At 44.0% G+C, this 19,985-nt stretch overlaps 2 protein-coding genes across 6 annotated transcripts in view; one reads left to right on the forward strand and one right to left on the reverse strand.

Moving 5' to 3' along the window:
* Positions 1–250: 250 nt before the first annotated feature.
* Positions 251–15,826, reverse strand: SNAP29 (synaptosome associated protein 29). 4 transcript variants are annotated; one of them, XM_053368874.1, is made up of 6 exons: positions 15,712–15,826; positions 8,802–9,171; positions 3,304–3,500; positions 2,674–2,759; positions 2,225–2,329; positions 251–560 (listed from the first exon to the last, which is right to left on the reverse strand). In XM_053368874.1, the coding sequence occupies exons 2-6, from the start codon at positions 9,024–9,026 to the stop codon at positions 403–405; spliced, it is 771 nt and encodes a 256-aa protein (XP_053224849.1). In that variant the 5' UTR covers positions 9,027–9,171; positions 15,712–15,826; the 3' UTR covers positions 251–402. The 4 variants fall into 4 exon arrangements, with proteins under 4 accessions (XP_053224849.1, XP_053224847.1, XP_053224850.1 ...); XM_053368872.1 differs by having other exon boundaries at positions 15,708–15,826; XM_053368875.1 differs by having other exon boundaries at positions 15,700–15,816.
* A 412-nt stretch (positions 15,827–16,238) lies between these two features.
* PI4KA (phosphatidylinositol 4-kinase alpha) overlaps positions 16,239–19,985 on the forward strand; it is a 98,481-nt gene continuing 94,734 nt past the window's right edge. The window contains exon 1 of one of the 2 annotated variants that reach the window (XM_053370232.1): positions 16,239–16,255. Coding sequence is in view for 1 of the 2 variants with exons in the window: in XM_053370230.1 (XP_053226205.1) it covers positions 17,642–17,809 (168 nt within the window). In the remaining variant the exon portion in view is untranslated. Of the gene's footprint in view, positions 16,256–17,543; positions 17,810–19,985 lie in introns of those variants that run through there. The other variant, XM_053370230.1, reaches the window with a different exon arrangement.

The raw sequence follows: 19,985 nt of genomic DNA on the forward strand, positions 1-19,985 counted from the left end.
GAACGCCGAAAACCTGGAAATAATTGCTTCCATTTTTGAATGCACCTCGGAAGTCAAACAGCTTCCAAGCTGTGTTTCTCCATTTTTCCTCGGTTTTTGAATGTTTCAGAAGTCGAACGGTCTTCCGGAATGGATTGCGTTCAAAAACCGAGGTTCCACTCTACCCCAAAATCAGAAGCTTAAAGAGGCGATGGTGAAAAGCACCCTTAGGCATGCATATGTAAAAGAAGGTGGTTTAAAATCTCTCATATTGCACTTCAGGTTATTCGTCTTTAATTACAAGGCAAATCAGTCACATAAACCCATTTTCCGTATGCTGGTTGTTTTCCAGATAGCAAGATGATCTCCAGCTGTATAAAAGGAATCAAGTCCTTGTGTGGAGGTGAGAGATTTGGATCTCCCTTAAAGCTCCTTGATCTTTTTGTCTGTGCTTTTAATATTGATGTCCAGAGTCCCCACCTTTGTGGTGAGGCGGTCCAGAATTTCATCCTGCTCGTCGATTTCAGACTGTAGGCCCAGAGCGAGGTTTTTCAGGCGGCCCAGCCCAGAGGACATTTCATCTGCAAATGGACGGAGACAATGGAGCAGGGTTAAGAGCAAGGATACAGGGCAGGAAATATGTTTGGGAAGTCAATTCATAATAAAGTAGCTGCTCTGAGAATATGCTGAGCGAAGGAGCCAATAGTTAAAGAGGATGGTTGTTCTTTATCTGTGGCTTTGGAATAATAATTATTATTTATTATTTATACCCCGCCCAACTGGCTGGGTTTAGCATTCAGGGTGCGCTCTTGCAATTGTTAGCCTTTATAGTGTCACAGGACTATTTTTTGTACAAACTAACGCAGCTACCTCTGTAAATAATAAATTATGATTATGATTATTTATACCCCACCCATCTGGATGGGTTTCCCCAGGCACTCTGGGCGGTTCCCAACAGAATTAAAAGCACAATAGAACATAAAACATTAAAAAGTTCCCTAAACAGGGCTGCTTTCAGATGTCTTCTAAAAGTCAGATAGTAGTTTATTTACTTGACATCTCATAGGAGGGCGCCACTGCCTGATTCCCTGCAACCTCACTTCTTGCAGGGAAGGAACTGCCAGAAGGCCCTCGGTGCTGGACCTCAGTATCCGGGCTGAATGATGGGGGTGGAGACGCTCCTTCAGGTACACTGGGCTGAGGCCGTTTAGGGCTTTAAAGGTCAGCACCAACACTTTGATTTGTTCTCAGAACCGTTAAGGTAAAGAGAGCACTGCTGCCTTCAAACATATTGCTATTTCTGATCCTCTTCCAACTCACGACCACTGTCTTTTTGGAGCAGCAATTAGTAGAAGAAGAGTTTGGATTTGATATCCCGCCTTTCACTCCCCTTCAGGAGTCTCAAAGCAGCTAACATTCTCCTTTCCCTTCCTCCCCCACAACAAACACTCTGTGAGGTGAGTGGGGCTGGGAGACTTCAAAGAAGTGTGACTGGCCCAAGGTCACCCAGCAGCTGCATGTGGAGGAGCAGAGACGCGAACCCGGTTACCCAGATTGCGTGACTACCACTCTTAACCACTACACCACACTGGCTCTCTAGTAGTTAATCACATCCACTTAATTTTTGGCAGTCAAAAGTGCAACTTGTAGAATCTGATGAGAGCAGCTGCTATTGCACATCCCTTAATTTCTGCACAGCAAAGGAGAGGAACCTTTGCTCCCCTGCCCCCCAATGTTGCTGAACTACAACTTCCATTTCCCCTGGCCATTGGCCATGCTTGCTGGGGATGATGGAAGTTGAAGTTCAGAAACAACTGGAGGGCCAAAAGTTCTTCTGCTCCCGTTGTGCAGGAAACAGAGCCCTTGTTGGCAATTTTGCAGGAGGAAGCATTGCGCAGCAAAGCAACCTGTCTGTCTGCTGCCACCCTGCCATATCCTTTCACTACTCCAATTCCTTCTATACCCCCTGATTAATCAACAGAAGATAATTAATAACAGTCCTACATTCTTGTTATTCAAGTTGTTTGAAGACTTCTTATGTAGCAAGTCACTAACTGAATTATTATTTATTAAATATTAATGTTAATCATTTTTCCATCACCTCCTATTTCCATGAAATGAAAATTGAAAACAGGGACACATGCTTCTCTCTGCTTGGGAGAAAGCTCCAAAGGAACCAAAGAGATTCAATTTCAGGTAAAGAGCTGGGATTAAACATTACAAAGTTCAGGCTGTCACTACTCACCTAAGTTGTTATCGACTTTCTGATGGTAAGCTCGGAGGTGTTGATTCCTTGGGTAACTATCAGGTGGGAACGAAGACTCTGAACTGGTTCCAGTGGTACTATGCTCTGGCAAGGGGAAAAGGTGAGTTTTTAGACATTTGCCAAACACCAATTGATGCCTCCAGTTGTTTTTTTAAAAAAGAAAACTATTTTAATGTAGCATGTGTGCCTTATGGCAAGTATGGTTTTATACTGAATTACTGGAACACATAATTACTAATTAAAGGTGGTTTGCAATTGGAAGTAAACAACACAATGCTTTTCTTGCAGACCTGCCAAATCACTATTCCTGCTTCTGTAGCCTAGTTAAGAGGCAAATTTGTCTTCTATCAAGAACTGCCATACCAAAAACCCCTGAATGTCCAAGTCCTCCAGGCCTGGCATCGCCCTTTAAACAAGTTTAAACAAACCTGAATTATCCAACTTTCGTAGGTTTGGATGACTCTCCTGGTACTTTGACTCCTGTTCTTTGCTAACGGAGATGGCTTCTTTCAATCTGGAGATAAGAGAAAAGACAGGTACCATTCCCAGTGTCCAAATAGACCTTACATTAAGGGCAATGGCTTTTAGGAAAATCATTTCCCTTTCTGCAGTCTTTTCACACCCACACGCATTCGCTGTTGTTTCCTCACCTCCCTGGCTCCTGATTAGTTCAGAATGAGTCTACAGGGTGGGGGGAAACCATTTTCAAAAGAAACCTGGGGAATGCACTGATCTTAAAAAATCCAAGGATGGAGCTGCCAGGAAAGCACAATGTTCAAAAGGCCTTGCTTCAAATACTGCATTTTGACGCCTTTTGCATCTTTCCTGACTCTGCTGAGAATGGTCCAAAGGTAAATGTAAGTACCACGTTCTGATGCGATTAAGGGAGAAGTTGCAATGTGATTTTAATCTTTCCTGGCCCCACTGAAGAAGAATGCTGGGATGAAACTGAAGTCCAAACCTCCACCTGCAACCTGGGCTCCCCCCCCCCGCTCTCCGACTCCCAGATGTCACGATTTACACCTTTCCTAGCTGGGAAGAGAATTAGGGTTGCTTACTTGTTGCTTGCTTGGTATTCGGCAGCCCCGTTCTGTTCAATCTTGATCTCTTGTGGCTTGGCTTTGAAGTAATTCACAAAGCCGCCAAACACACTCTTAATGCTGTTGATGTGTCTCTGGCTTGTTTTCAGATCTTGATCCATCTTATCCACCATTCGTTCGCTGCGTTTCAGTACCTCGCCTTGCCGTGTGAGCTCCTTACAGAAAACAAGGTGGTTTTTTTTTATAAATCATTTTTATTGATTTTCCAATAAAAAACATCCAATTAATATATCCAAACATAATCCAATTAAAATAAAAAACTAAAATAAAAAAGACCAAATTATAATCCAAATCATAAAATCATATTGATTTTTCGGGGCTCCCCATTGTCTGGGCCTCTGAAGCATATCTCCAAATCTCAATCCTGTCTCTCCTCATTGTTTCCATATTTTCCACATCCTGATTTTAACGCTTTAAGCATCTCTGTCCCTGGCTCTACGATTCTCAATCATGTCAGACATCATATATCCTTTTGTCCGTCAAATACAGCTTTATTTGTGTATACAGTGGTACCTGGGGTTACAGACGCTTCAGGTTACAGACGCTTCAGGTTACAGACTCCGCTAACCCAGAAATAGTACCTTGGGTTAAGAACTTTGCGTCAGGATGAGAACAGAAATCGCGCACTGGCGGCGCGGTGGCAGTGGGAGGCCCCATTAGCTAAAGTGGTACCTCAGGTTAAGAACGGACCTCCAGAACGAATTAAGTTCTTAACCCGAGGTACTACTGTATATATTTTTCCAACTGTCTTTTTACCAAGAGTTTTTAACGGGGCTGAAGAAAAGCGCCGCGAAATGTTTTAACTTCGCAAAGAATCGGGTTTCGAGAATTGCACTCCCTGGCTGTATTGCCACTCAAGAAGAACATGAGACGAATCTGCTGGGTCAGGCCAATGGCCCACCCAGCCCAGCATCCTGTTCTCACTGTGGCCGACCAGCCGCCTGCAGGATGCTCTCAAGCAAGACCCGAGCCCGAGAGCCCTTTCCCTTCTTGAGGCTTCCAGCAACTGGGATTCAGAAGCATCACTGGCCTCTGATCATGGAAGCACACACAGCATAGGCAAAATGGCTAGTAGCCAATGATCGCCTTTGGCTCTATGAGTTTGTCTAATCCTCTTCTAAAGCCATCCAAGTTGGTGGCGATCACTGCCTCTTGTGGGAGTGAGTTCCACAGTTTAACTATGGAATTTCTCAAAGGATCTGTTGATGGCATTTTACCATTGTACTGTTGAGAGTGTATTAACTTATGGTCTCTGTGTGTGATTTGGGAGCTGCAGGGTCAGGGGGAAAACAACGCTGTCCAGGGTTGTAAAGACCGCAGAGAGAATAACTGGGTGCACTCTTCCCACCTTGGATCAAATCTACGCTTCCAGGTGTCATAAGAAAGCTGCAGAAATAGCGCAGGATAGTGCGCACCCCGGAAATGATCTCTTTCAGCTTCTGCCTTCTGGAAGAAGGTACAGGGTTATAAAGACTAGGACTAGCCGCCTGAGAAACAGTTTCTATCCAAATGTGATTTTGGTTTCAAACACAGTGTAAGGTAGTCTCTATGGGAGTATATTATATTTAATCATGGGGTATCAGAGTTTTTAGGGTGCTAACCAGGCTGGGATAGCAGGCTTGCAGGTTTTTGAATGTCTGATGTAGATTTTTTTCAATTTCGTTGTTCTGTATGGGCCAATGACAATAAAGATTATCGTATTGTGCTGTGCAAATAAGTGCTTTATTTTGTCTCACGCTAATCCACAATTTAGCACAAGCTGGAGCGAACCCAAGCAAAGCCTTGGGCTCCCCCCTTTCCCTCCCGTATAGCTGGAATGAGTTTTTCGCCAGTAGTTCCCCTTACCCAGAAATCTGGACCGTCTTGTTCTGAAAACCAAAGACCATTGACTTAAAACAAACTCCGATCCGTTTCAGAACAAAGCTGCTTCAAGCCATTGGTTTTGCTTGTTTAACTAACCAGTTTGTTTTGGGCCATAATCTTTGGCTTGTAAGAAATGACAAGTCAAGATTCTAGGAAAGAGGGATTAAATGCTTGCGATGTACCTCCTTCTGACTATATGGGAGTTGATGGGGATTCAGGAGAGTGATCCGAAGGGTTCGCTTGGGCTTATTTCAGCTCATGCATGTGCACTAAACAAAGGTTTAGTGTGATGTGGAAAAGAGGCCCTTTGGTTCACTAAATTTCTTCAGTAAGTTGCTGCGTAATGTTGATGTGATGGTGATGAGAAATACCAAGTAGTAATACTTTATATCTCCACGGTATTTTCTTGAATTCCGTTTCTACTATAACATTTATGCAGCAAGATTTGCTGAAGGCATGAGGAAGCTAAGATGTGAAGACTCTGCTGATACCGAATTAAAGCTCAACTGCCTACTGAACAGCATCTGCTCATTTCATGATCTGCTCCTTTAGCATTTTTTAATTTTTTTTAAAACCACTACCTGGAATATTTGCTGGTCCAAGGTCCTACCTACAAGCAAAGAACAAAAGACTGCAGTCTCTCTGCTCAATTTCCTTTTCCTTCTAGTCTGATCACAAGACTCTTTAGATAAGGTCTGATAATTTTCCCAGGGAGCAGGAAAGGCTCCTTTTGGCTTCAGCCTCTAGAAAACACTGCAGTTCAGTTAAAATTTAGCTTCTCTATGGACTAGGAAAAACAATAACTTGGATAGATTTCAACCTTGATTATTATTATTATTATTATTATTATTATTATTATTATTATTAAAAAATATCTTTATGAGCTTGTTTCAATTTTTCATCTTCTAGTTTATCACACACACTGGGATACAATTGTCATATGATCTGAAGGAAATGGACTAAGCGTGCAATTTCATTTGCACCACACTTGAAGAAATCAACACCCACGGTTGGAGAGGACAGAACCAGCACTCGTTCCTAGTACTTTCATAAGTTCAAAACACTTCACATCCAGCATCTTCTTCTTGTAATATTCCTAACAGCAATGGAAGCCAGGCCACTACTGTCCCCATATTGCAGATGGGGAGGCTGAGCCAGCAGTGCCTTGCCTCAGTCCACCTGGAAAGATTGGAACCAGGGACGCCCCAATTCAGTACTCAGTCTCTTGGACTTTGGTGTATATATATGGACATGCCATATATATATATATATATATATATATATATATATATATATATATATGGCATGTCCAGTTCCCAAGAGACTGCTATCGACTCCCAGTATAAAAAAACTGGCAGTGATCTACCCAAGGTGGCAACTAACTGGGGGGAGATTTGCCCAGAGTTGTTGAGCTTTTATTTTTTTTTGGGGGGGAGGCCAAAGTTTTTGAGTTTTTTTGGGGGGAGCAAAGGTAGAGGCGCTGCTTTTCCATGATCACTTTCTCTCATCCCGCGATCTACCTGGGGCACCCTGGCGATCTACCGGTAGATCACGATCTACCCGTTGGCCATCCCTGATGTATATGAATGGAATAATGTGAATGCAGAATTAAGCACTTGTATGGCTGGAGAGCCAAGGCCCTACTAATAAGCTCATTAGGATAAAAGGCAGCAGAGGATTGCCCCAGCCACACCAATAAAAATTGAAGAACAGCTCATAACTGCTAGTCTTTTGGTTTACTGTATTTATTTTTTTAAAAAGCAGCCTCACTTCTAGAAAGACATTCCAGAAGGCCTTACATTAGTGGTTCTGCCTACCAAAGATGCCTAGCAGTGATTCAAGTCTAGGCTTCATAATTAAAGGAAATGATTCATAGGAAAGACTATGTAGTCAGGTGTATGCAGAAAGAGGCTGAAGGAGGCCTGCCCTCCATTCTAGCCAGTGGCTTAGAAATCAAGCACATTTACAAGTGATAGGTCCAATGTACATCTTCAGCAAGTCTCACATATTGTTTTTTTTTACAAGAAACAAGACACCGTGGTCTGAGACAAAGTCCATCTCCTTGAGAGAGATGTCCCTTTACAGATGCTCAATTCCACTCACCCACAATAATCATTTCCCAACAGAAGTTCTTACATGGATGTACTGCCATGTCTTCAATGAAACCAAGATACAGTGGTACCTCGGGTTAAGTACTTAATTCGTTCCGGAGGTCCGTACTTAACCTGAAACTGTTCTTAACCTGAAGCACCACTTTAGCTAATGGGGCCTCCTGCTGCCACCACGCCGCTGGAGCATGATTTGTGTTCTCATCCTGAAGCAAAGTTCTTAACCTGAAGCACTATTTCTGGGTTAGCGGAGTCTGTAACCTGTAGCGTATGTAACCCGAGGTACCACTGTATAAAGCAGGCTTCCTCAACCTTGGCCCTCCAGATGTTTTGAGACGACAGTTCCCATCATCCCTAACCACTGGTTCTGCTAGCTAGGGATCATAGGAGTTGTAGGCCAAAAAACATCTGGAGGGCTGAGGTTGAGGAAACTGAGGAAGTTTGATATAAAGGCATATGGTGCACAGAACCAACGACTTCAGATGCTGAAACTGGCATCAGCCGGTCCCATATACTTTGAAATAATGTTGAAAAAGTTGGTTGGAAAGAATGTTGGAAATAAACGTGTGGACCAGCACTTATCTTCCCTGGGGATGCCGCCGCCACCACCTCCATCGCAATCGCTGCTGCTTCTCGTTAGAGAGAGCTCGTCCGCTCTGCTCTCTGGCCCACAGGAGCACCAGGGCGGTGAAGGGAAGATGAGCGGCGCGAAAGGGCTGCTTTCAGAGAGAGGCTGCTTAAAATGGTGCTCAGACAGCTCAGTCCAGCCCCCTTCCTCTTCTAGGCAGGGCGGGGAGAAGCCAGGAGGGAGGAAGGAAGTGCCGCTGCGGTGTGAGTGAGGGAGAGGTGGAGAAGATGGAATGGTGCAGGAAAAAATATGGCACAGCCCAAACGAACAGAATCCCCACGCCAATCCACGGACAGTCCTGAAAGCAATTGGGCCTGATCCGGCCCGTGGCCCTTAGTTTGCCAACCCCTGATATGGACAGACTCTGAAAGTCTGCCATTTCTGAAAGGGCATTTGAATATGTACTCAAAATCATCATGCAGCTTTTATCCCTAATGAAGTATCCCGGGTTTTTTGTCAGTTCTCAGACTCTGGTCCTAAACACTTGGATGTAAACTGCACTGAAATCAATCCACTTACAGTGGTACCTCTGGATGCGAGCAGGATCCATTCCGGAGCCCCGTTTGCATCCAGAGCAGAACGCAACCCACGTCTGTGAATGCCGCGATTCACCACTTCTGCACATGATGTCATTTTGAGCGTCTGCGCATGCGGCGAAACCGTTCCGTTACTTCCGGGTCGCCACGGAGCGCAACCTGAAAACGCTCAACCTGAAGCGACTTTAACCCGAGGTATGACTGTACTTCCAAATAACACATAAGTTGACATTATTATAGGAAAAAATACTGAAGAAAGTTGTTTTATCAAACATACTCCCCATAAATTGCAGCAAGGTCCATCTTAAGATTCTTGCTTACCTCTGAGGCAGCTACGCCAATATGCTCAGACTCATAAATGAGGGACAGAGAGCGGTTGCTGCTGTCCACAGTGGCCTGGGACCGCCTCAGGACTTCTTGCTGCAGGTATCTCTGTCTATCCGCCCCTTCTCTAGGGGGCTCATTACTTTCATTCCACTTGATTGGCTTTAAGTCTTCATCCTCATCTTCGTCAAAAGGATTATAGCTTTTTGAATAAGCCGACATAATTGCAGCTCGGAGTTCGGTTCTTTTCTATGCGTGAATGTAGACAAAAGGCAGACTAGAACAAAACCAGACCGATGTTTTTCAGACCCAGATCGATGCCTTCATGCCAGAGATCGCCAGCAACGATGGGATGGAAAGCCGGATTCTGTGAAAAGAAGTGAGTAAATTTAAACACAAATTGAAATGATTTGACAGAACACCATATAGGAACAACTGACAGCTCCTCCCCCAGCTCAAAGCTATTAAAATATATTTTTGCTCCATTCTTCTCCAAACTCTGACAGGTCACGCTGTTCAGATTAGTGAGTCAGATTAGGGCTTGGTAGGGGAAAGGGCAAGTCAATGATCCAGTCAGGAAATAGCAAACTGGTCCAGATGACCCAAAATGGGTGGAACCAAGCCACATTCTTGCCTTCTTCCGTACCATGTGGCTCAACCCATGTGCTTCAAACATCTCAAACTGCCTGCTTTGCTGGTGTATTTTCACAGCTAGAGTACCTGCCTTTCGACAGTAGTGTTTCAGCAACATGCACTGTATGTTTGGATCCATGGAAGCAGGAACTAGTATGTGGATGTGGGAGAAGCTCAGATCTTATCAGCTTTCGATTTATACCAGTCCTATGGTATACTTTTTGGGACGCGGGTGGTGCTGTGGGTTAAACCACAGAGCCTAGGACTTGCCAATCAGAAGGTTGGCGGTTCGGCGACGGGGTGAGCTCCTGTTGCTCGGTCCCTGCTCCTGCCAACCTAGCAGTTCAAAAGCACGTCAAAGTGCAAGTAGATAAATAGGTACCGCTCCGGCAGGAAGGTAAACGGCGTTTCCGTGCGCTGCTCTGGTTCGCCAGAAGCGGCTTAGTCATGCTGGCCACATGACCCGGAAGCTGTACGCCGGCTCCCTCGGCCAATAAAGCGAGATGAGCGCCGCAACCCCAGAGTCGGCCACGACTGGACCTAATGGTCAGGGGTCCCTTTACCTTTTATGGTATACCTTTGCCTTATCTTTCCGTTTAAACCACTTCCAATGCTACGAAGAGGCCACCATTCAAAACTCGATGCATCCTTGCTTTAAGCTGGTTGAAAAACAGAGGAGGTTGCGGTAATCATGGATCAAACTATCCTCAAGAAGACACTATTAGAGAATTCAGCTGTGCTGCAAGTTCTGCCACTAAGACAAATAGCTTCCCGTTCTGGCTATACTGTCAACACACTCCTTTTGCAATCCCTAGAAACTTTACTGGAGGTTTTTTTTGGCGGGGAATCCTTATCAGCACGGTAAGTTTAAAATGCAAAAGCACCCACTGACCTAATCTCAGAGCTTGATTAACTGTTCTTGTCTCAGGACAACCTGAGTCACTGCTTTGTGCCAGCCCCTCCTGATCAGATCAAATAGCATTTTGAAGGCCTATATCACTCACATCTCTCAACAAAGACTGGTCACTGCAGCCTTAAGGGAGGCACTCTGAAGTCTGCCCAATCATGACCACCTGAAGCACAGCCTTTAGAAATTTTTACATACTATGTGGGATTTCCTGCCTGTAAGGTAGGTAAGTGCCTAATATTAGGTCAGTGGTTCTTGAAGGGTGTGTCAGGAGATGATGGCAAGTGTGGTGGGCCGATTCAAGGACATTTAAACATATCAGTGTAGTATAGTACAGTCATACCTTGGTTTTCGAACAGCTTAGTTCTTGAACGTTTTGGCTCCCGAACGCCGCAAACCCGGAAGTGAGTGTTCTGGTTTGCGAACTATTTTTGGAAGTTGAACGTCCCATGGGGCTTCCGCGGCTTCCTGCAGCCAATCAGAAGCCGCGCTTTGGTTTCTGAACGTTTTGGAAGTAGAACGGACACCTGGAACATATTCCGTTCTGACTTCCAAGGTACGACTCTCTCTGTGTGTGTATCCAGAATATGGATATCTTTTCAAAATGAGAGCAAGGGCATCAAGTGATACAGAGGACAACCCTGGTTGTGATCCAGAATTGCCATTTGAACAGTGCTGGAAAAGACTAATTGAAAACTATAGTTTGGATATCCAATGACTTCCTTTCTTCCCCTTCCAGGGTTCATTTTACATACCATACATTCTTGTACACTTTACTATAACTATTCAAATCAGTTTTCCACTTTTACATTTGTCAAAAATTATTTATCTCAAAGTTATCTTAGTGCTGCCAGCGTTTTCAGCTGTATAGTTATTTTTCCATATATTGTATTTTCCATATACTGTATTTCCATATACTGTATAATGCATATTCCATATACTGAAAACAAATGTTTTCCTCACTTCTTTAAATATATGTTCTTTTTGCTCTTTTATCCTATGTGTTAAATCTGCAAGTTCTGTATATTCTGTCAACTTAAGTTGCCAATCCTCTTTAGTTGGGACCTCGCTCACTTTCCATTTTGGGGCTAACACAACACGGGTCGCAGTTGTTGCATACATAAACAATCTTTTCTGACACCTAGGAATTTCTGTCTGGGTTCAAGATGAGCAGGTGACAGCAAAGGTTGCAAGGTGCTGATTGCTGGGGCAATCAGAATAAGATCCACTATTTGACTATTGATTCAAAACCCTAAAATGTATTTTATATACTTGCCTTTCTGTTTCTATTCTTTGTATATCGTACTGTTGTTTTATTGCTATGGCCGATAGCTGTTGCAAATAAAGATTCATTCATTCATTCTGTCTGGGTTATTCCCAACAGAAAAGACTCTGGGGTTTTAGGGGGAAAGTAGTTTTAAATATTTTTTTCAATTCATTATAAATCATTTCCTAATATACTTTTACCTTTTTTACATGTCCACCACACGTGAAAAAAGTTTCCCTCTGCTTCTTTACACTTCCAACACATTTTATACTTTCTGGATGTTTCACGATCATATTATGCCAGGCTTCCTCCCCCCCTTTGGCTGTGCATCAGCAGAACAAAGAAATTTAAGTTTACCAGTTTAAGAGTGCTTAATGATCAGAGCAAAAGAACAAAGCAACCCTTCTTGGAACGAAGGTGCTCCCAATTAAGCTTTCCTCTTACTTCCCCCTTCTTGCAACCTGATGCTGCAGCCACTGAGCCTTCTCCTTGCCCTTGGAGATAAAGGCTGGGCGCTTTCTAGCGAAGGGGAGTCAGTTCTCTCAATCTCTTCCTGTTCTGCTTCTCCTAGTTGTTCCCCGCTCAGCTCTGCCCAGCTGTTGTTTTCGAACTATGTCCCTCTGCAAACCAATTCTCTAAATCTATGCTACTCCACTGTTCCTAGGCAGCTTCAGGATCCTGGTCAGGAGCAGGAAGTGTGTGTGTGTGGGGGGGGGGTTTTTCCCACCATTCCTCATCAGATCTGTAATCCTCAGTCTGGTCTCTGAGATATTATAAAGTACATAGCTGTGTTCCACGTTATATATTTATCAAGCACTACTAGGAGTTATTTCCTTTTGTTATGCAACATATTTCTTATCAATAAAATTTTTGGTGTGGCATGAGCAAATTTTTACAGTGGTACCTCAGGTTACATACGCTTAGGTTACATACGCTTCAGGTTACAGACTCCGCTAACCCAGAAATAGTACCTCGGATTAAGAACTTTGCTTCAGGATGAGAACAGAAATCGTGCTCCGGCGGCGCAGCAGCAGTGGGAGGCCCCATTAACTAAAGTGGTGTTTCAGGTTAAGAACAGTTTCAGGTTAAGAACAGTTTCAGGTTAAGAACAGACCTCCGGAACGAATTAAGTACTTAACCCGAGGTACCACTGTATTCTGAAAGTGTGTCCCAGAGAAAAAAGTTTGAGAACCATTGTCCTTGCTAAAGACTTCTCTGTTTAACAGCCTTTTCCTGCCGTGTGATCCAGGCAATGTGCTTGCATTGCTGAAGTAGGCTTACCCAAATATACTAGCTTTAGGATCTGATCACATGATACAGGGCACTAGGGCAAGAGCATCACACAAGCTAAGAAGAGGCTGTCTGAGCAATAATAAACTAAGACTCCAAGGATGTGTACAGGATGAGCCTTATCATGTGCACTTGGAAGCAAGCCCACACAGAGCAATGAGACTCATGCTATCGTCAATTGGTAGTTGCCAAATTCTTTGGGACTTACTTTGCAGGAAGTGCAAGTAACAATGCAGAGAATGCTCCTGGGCCCAAGTGCTAATTTTGGCACTTTTGGCACTTCACAGCTTAGAATCAAGGTAGTTAAATGATCAATTAGCTCCATATGTACCTGTTCAGATCTTAAGTCTTCTGCAAGGTGCCCCTACCAGGTGAGGTGTGGCAGAAGGATACAGAAGAAAGGATCTTTTTAGTAGTGGCATCCCAGCTATGAAATGCTCCCATTCGAAAGGTTCACTTGGTGCCCACCTTGACATCATTCTAGCACCAGGCACAGGCATTTAAAATTTGTTTCAGTGTTAGATTTCATTTTTATCAAGGCTACTGTTGCTATGCTTTTTATAACGTTTGATTAACTTATTTTAGGATTTTTAGATTTGCATTTATTTTTGTTAAAAGCTACCCTGAAAACATAGCCATGGGATGGTACCATACCAACATTTTTAAATAAACAAATTAAAAATAAATACTACCCACATACCTAGGTCAGGTGTTGGGCTAGCAGCAGCCCTAATTTTGGGTTTAAAAATACAATAAAAAATAAGCCACTTTGAGGACTATTTTGGATCAAACAGCAGGATAAAAATAAAACAGCACGCCAATGGAATTACTATCATGAACCTAATTACTCATCACCACCAGTTTATTAAAGGTAAAGGTAAAGGTACCCCTGCCCGTACGGGCCAGTCTTGACAGACTCTAGGGTTGTGCGCCCATCTCACTCAAGAGGCCGGGGGGCAGCGCTGTCCAGAGACACTTCCGGGTCACGTGGCCAGCGTGACATCGCTGCTCTGGCGAGCCAGAGCCGCACACGGAAACGCCGTTTACCTTCCCGCTAGTAAGCGGTCCCTATTTATCTACTTGCACCCGGGGGTGCTTTCAAACTGCTAGGTTGGCAGGCGCTGGGATCGAGCAACGGGAGCGCACCCCGCCGCGGGGATTCGAACCGCCGACCTTTCGATCGGCAAGCCCTAGGCGCTGAGGCTTTTACCCACAGCGCCACCCGCGTCCCACCAGTTTATTACCATCAACAAAAACACGCACCATACAATTCAACATAATCTTAAGTACTGAGCAAAATACAAAGCAAAGTATAACTGGAGGGCAAAGGGATAGAGGGTATTTTTAAGCAATTTGATGAAAGACTATCCCGAAAGGGGAACCTGTGGCCCTCCAGATGTTGCTGAGCAACAGTTCACATCCTCCCTGGCCCTTGGCCACGTTGGCTGAGACAGATGGGTGTAGGGAACTGAAAAGCATCGAAAGAGCACCAGCTTGCCAATCCATGGCATAGAACAGGGTGTCCCAAACTTGGGTCTCCAGCTGTTTTGTTTTTGGACTACAATACCAATACCAGATTGCTTTAAAAAAATCTCCATCCCTTTGCCCTCCAGTTATACTTTGTATTTTGCTCAGTACTTAAGATTATGTTGAACTGTTTGGTGTGCATGTTTTTGTTAATGGCAATAAACCTGTGGTGATGAGTAATTAGGTTCGTGACGAGTAATTCCATTGGTGTACTATTGTATTCCTGACCTGTTTGTTCAAAAATAGTCCTCAAAGAGGCGCATATATACACACACACACACACACACACACACACACAGTATATATATACACACACAGTATATATATACACACACACACATATATATACCTATATATCACATATATACAGTATATCGTATTTCAGGAGTCAGCAAACATTTTCAGCATGGGGCTGGTCCACTGTCCCTCAGACCTTGTGAGGGGCCGGACTATATTTTGAAAAAGAAAAAAAAGAACGAATTCCTATGCCCCACAAATAACCCAGAGATGCATTTTAAATAAAAGCATACATTCTACTCATGTAAAAACACGCTGATTCCTGGACGATCCATGGGCCGGATTGAGAAGGAGATTGGGCCGGATCCAGCCCCCGGGCCTTAGTTTGCCCACCCATGATATATCATATATAAACCTCAACATGAGGCCTGCTGCTAGCCCAACACCTGGCATAGCTCTGTAGGTAGTATTTTTCAATTTGTTTATTTATAAATGTTGGTACGGTGCCATCCCATAGCTACGTCCTCGGGGTAGCTTTTAAACAAAAACAAGTGCAAATTTAAAATAAGTCAATCAAACATTTTTTTAAAAAATAGCACCCCTGATCCCTGGTGCTGCCAAGCTTGGGATGATGGGAGCATAGCTGTCAACTTTCAGATTTGAAAATAAGGAGCCAGCAGCCTCACCTGTCCTGTCTACAGGATATCTAACAATCCGGGATAGCAGCGGGAAACGGCACTGGAATAAGGGAATATCCCGCAAAAAGTGGGCTCATCCAAGGAGCCACCTTAACTCTCAGCCCAACCTACCCGGCAATGCTGTCGGGAGGACAAAGCGACTCGCAAGCCTACCTGGCAGGTTTGTTGTTCTGAGGATGAGAAAACACGGGGAGGCGTGTGAACACTATGAATGTTTTCTTTTGCTCCTTGGGGGCGGGGCGGGGCATAAACCTGCTTTATAAAATGTCAATAGTTCATCCTAAGGAGGAAAAAAAAGAGAGAAAGCTGCTTTCTGTTAGCTCCTATCCCCGGCACTCACTCACCCACCAGCAGCGGCGGCCCCCGCTCTTCGCCTTCTCGCTTCCCGTCACGAGTCGAGTCTGCTTCCTCTCCTTCTTTCCTCAGGCAGGTCAGGCGGGCCAAACCACTTCTCCACCTAAGGCGGGGGAGCAGGCCGTGGAGAGGAAGAGAGAAGAAAATGGGAGGGGCGAAACAAGATGGACGCGGTCGGACTGAACCAACCCACCACTTTGAGAGAGGGGTTTTTTTTTGAAAGAAAATAACACAAAATAGTAATTTCAAGGCTTTTTGATCCTCGGGAAGAACAGCTCACGGTGGGCGGAAGCAGACGTTGGATTTGGTGAAAGTAGAAGTGGTCAACACGCTTTGGGCACATAAACACAGTCTAGCCTGAGTTAGTTGGTTGAGTCTCTGTCTTTTTTTTTTAAGGTCGGGATTCCAGGAATGAAGCCGCTGCGGGCGCCGCCATGTTTGTCACGTGCCGTAGACATACACGCCTTGCTTTTAGACTTTCATAAGAGGGGTGGTGGATGGTGATAGGAAAAAGAATTATCTGTGGGATGGAGTGTAGGTATGTTTGAACATTTTTACGAATTGTATAAAATGTATGTTTGTATATTTGCAATATGTGTGTATTAATGCTGAATTATTTTAACAATAAAAACTTTTCAAAAAATTAAAATAAAAAATAGACTTTAAGGGGGTATACGCAAAATCTTATTTAGAACTCCCCTGACAAATTTAATTCAGTGCTGCAGCTGAGCAGACATGGTTAGGATCGGGCTGTAAAGTACCGGGCAACTCTAACAAACATAGCTGTCAACTTTTCCCTTTTCTTGCGAGGAATCCTATTCGGAATAAGGGAATTTCCCTTAAAAAAAGGGAAACGTTGACAGCTATACTAACAAATTTCTTACGGCATTGGTTACAACAATCCATGTTTTGGGCAGTCAACGAAAGTTTATGGCGTAATAAATTGGTTGCATCTTTGCTGGGTCTGCTTATGGGCCATTGTAATGGTTTTGCTGTAATGTATTTCTCTCTCCCTTTTTTACATTTATGTTGCATGCCTTTGGCTCTTAATTTCTTTTGTAACTTGAGGACTCCTTTGAGGTGATCGACTCACAAGTCAAATAGATAATATTTATAATTAAGAACGGAAGGTGCCACAACACTCGGTTCTTTCTGCAACAGACCAGCCCTCCTAATGCGAAGTATTGAGCAGCTTCCTCAGTTTCTGAGTGCCCAGATACTACAGCTCCCATCAACCTTAACCATTGGACTAAACTGGCTGGGGCTGAGGTCCATGAACAGGCACATTATGGTAAAAGAAACACAACCCTGCTCAGATTATTTATATTTATTTGTTATTTATTTCATAAAAATTACACACCGCTTGGTTGTAAAACAACAACCTCAAAGCAGTTTACAAAAAGATAAAACCGTAAGATCAGGGGGGAGGGAATGTAGGATACCTTAAAGCATGCCATGCTAAAACAGATTAAACTTTACATCTCCATTTCTAAACCTAAAACACGCCAAAAGTCGCTCGCTTTTCCCTTTTATTTATTTAAACCACTAGTTCAGCTTCGTGCGCCACTCTACCCTCTAAGCCCCTTACGTCTCTCTATGTGCAAGGTTAGTACAGTACTGGACCTCGGGAGCAGCCCACTTAGCGCCTCCTATTCCTCGCCCCCAGCAGCTGCTGAACTACAACTCCCATCAGCCCCATCCAGCACAGCCCTCGCCAAAGGAGAAGAAAGGCAGCGAAGGCTGCCGGGAGCTGTAGTTCAGCCGGGGCTGCTTCGCGGTGGCCGGCGCCGTTCTCGCGAGAAGTCCGACGCGAAGCCGGGCTGCCGGTCGCTGCTGGAGAAGAAGGGAAGGGATGAGGGGAGGGGCCCACAGGCGCGCGAGAGGCCGCGAGTGACACTCTCGCTGTGAGGAGGCTCCTCGCAAGATGTCGGCTCTGGCCGTGGCGACGGCGGCGGCTGCCACCGCGGCGGCCGTGACCGCGGCGCGCTCGGAGAAGCCCAGCAGCCCGGGCTCATCGAGGGGCTTCTACTTCAACACGGTGCTGTCTCTCGCCCGCTCGCTGGCCGTGCAGAGACCCGCTCCGCTCGAGAAGGTGAGGGAAGGAGGCGCTGCCCGAGGCGACTGCCCGCTGCTCCCAGTTACCTCAGGGGTGGGGGGTCTCGTTTACGTCACCGCGTACGGCGTAGGTGCGGGGGCGGGTCTGCGCTTCGCTCCTTGGACGGCTTGCTTACGTTATCTCGTTTCATTCCGTCATATTTGATTTGCAAAACAACTGCAACAGAAAGTGCAACCCCTTTAATAATAATAATCAGCCCTTTAATAATAATAATCAGTGCTAATAATAATCAATGTTTAGGGCTACTCTCATCCCCCCCCCCAATTTTTTTATTGATTTTCACAAAGTTATAGACACACAAACAAATAAACGAACATAAATCACAACCTTATTAAAACTAATCTTATTAACTTTGTTAAGTGACTTCCTCGTATCCCCCTAGTTGAATTTCATTGCATATCCTTTTAACGGTTTTCCAAATCAGAATTCTTATAAACTTAACTTAATCACTTAACATCTTTCTTTCTTACCAATTCAGCATTAAACATATTAATTCATCATATTACATATTTAAATCCTAAGCCTATCTGGTAATTGCAAGCTTTTTCCAATTAATTTAACTTAACATATTTAACTAAGTAATCATTAAATTTCGTTCATTGTTCCTCGTACTCCTCCTCCTGGTCACGGACTCTTCCGGTCAGGTCGGCTAGCTCTGAAAAATCCATCATCTTCATCTGCCATTCTTCCACAGTTGGTACTTCTTGCGAGGGCTACTCTCATTTTGACTCAAAGAAAAATCACCATTTTATAGTTCAAATCTGGAAAAGTAAATACAGTAAATGGGCAAAAATACAAAGATTCACAAAATGCTTAGGGGTTTGCGTACCCCTGCGTCCCTCCAGAAAAAAAGCACTGATAAAAATAATAATTCCAAGACATACCTAAAGAATTGCCTCAAGTTTCCTAGACCCCGGATCTGGGTAGGCTTAAGCCTTAAGTAAGGACCTTTCCTGGCCGAAAAGAGGGCAGTTGAAGAAAAAGGTGCCTGATTCGGATTAAGTTGATGGATTATTATGCCAAAATGGCAAAAAAAGAAAAGAAAAGATGGAAGAATCAGAAATCAGGAAGACCAACGTTTTAATAAGGCATGGGGGGGAATTTATAATTTATCTTTTAAAAATCATTGCAAACAGTTAAAATCGTTATTAGGATTGGAATAACACTTGTAGTTCAATGGTGAATTTTAGATAAAAGATTTGGATGTGGGAGGAAATGCCTAACAGTGGGGGACCCACAAAGGGGAGGAGGGAAGTCCAGGAGATTCTGTTGGAATTTCTATGATGTATGTTGGATACGTGATTCTAAAACTTTAATTCGAAAAACCAAATAAGTAAATTTATTAAATTAAGAAAAGGTTCCTGCTTGGTCTCCGTAGGCGGGGAGTTCCAAAGGGCTTTGGATAAATGGCCAGCTGCAGGGGTGACAACTTGAACGAAATGCAATGCCCATCAACTTTGGGAAGGGGGTGAGGATTGGCTCCTACGGCCAGCTGGGCTCTTACAAATGTGGAAACAGGTATTATGTGGCACCTGTGGTGGGGGCCGGCTCACAAGGCAAGGTGAGGTGACTGCCTCAGGTGGCAGGATCCGTAGGGGCAGCAGATCCTGATGTCTATTGCTCTTCATGTAGGTCTTCACTCACCCCTTTTCCCCTGGTGGGGCCACCATTTTGTGGTTTGCCTCATGCCAAAAGGTCTTTGGTTGCCTGCTTGTGGTGGTGCCAGTTCTGCCTCCAATTGAGGCAGATCTCTCTCTTTTAAAACATTATTTAAGCATTTCAGGTTTCTACATTTCACTCATTTTACAATCATTTTAACATTTCAAAACTTGACTTCCGTCCCCCTCTTTCTGCAGTTCCTTAAATTTATTTTTAATATCATCTGCATATCCAAATTAACTTACCATATTTTTCCGTGTATAAGACTAGGTTTCCCCCCTAAAAAATAATGTCAAAAATTAGGGAAGCGTCTTATACACAGATATATTTCCCCCCCATTTTCTTAAACCCGAGTCCCCCAAATTAGGGGGCGCCTTATACATGGGGGCGTCTTATAGACGGAAAAATACGACAATTTGCTCATTTATTCATCTACTTTAAATATATTATTCTCATCATAATAATAATAATATATTATTATTAAATATATTAT

This window comes from Podarcis raffonei, chromosome 16, assembly GCF_027172205.1.
Source record: "Podarcis raffonei isolate rPodRaf1 chromosome 16, rPodRaf1.pri, whole genome shotgun sequence".
Classification (NCBI taxonomy): domain Eukaryota; kingdom Metazoa; phylum Chordata; class Lepidosauria; order Squamata; family Lacertidae; genus Podarcis; species Podarcis raffonei.

Excerpts from the sequence above, each read along its gene's own strand:
- SNAP29 (XM_053368874.1), bottom strand. The coding sequence starts at position 9,026 with ATGTCGGCTTATTCAAAAAGCTATAATCCTTTTGACGAAGATGAGGAT. Across the intron at positions 2,760-3,303 it reads GAATACCAAGCAAGCAACAA|ATTGAAAGAAGCCATCTCCG; the intron begins GTAAGCAACCCT and ends TCTTATCTCCAG. Across the intron at positions 561-2,224 it reads GAAAGTCGATAACAACTTAG|ATGAAATGTCCTCTGGGCTG; the intron begins GTGAGTAGTGAC and ends GTCCATTTGCAG.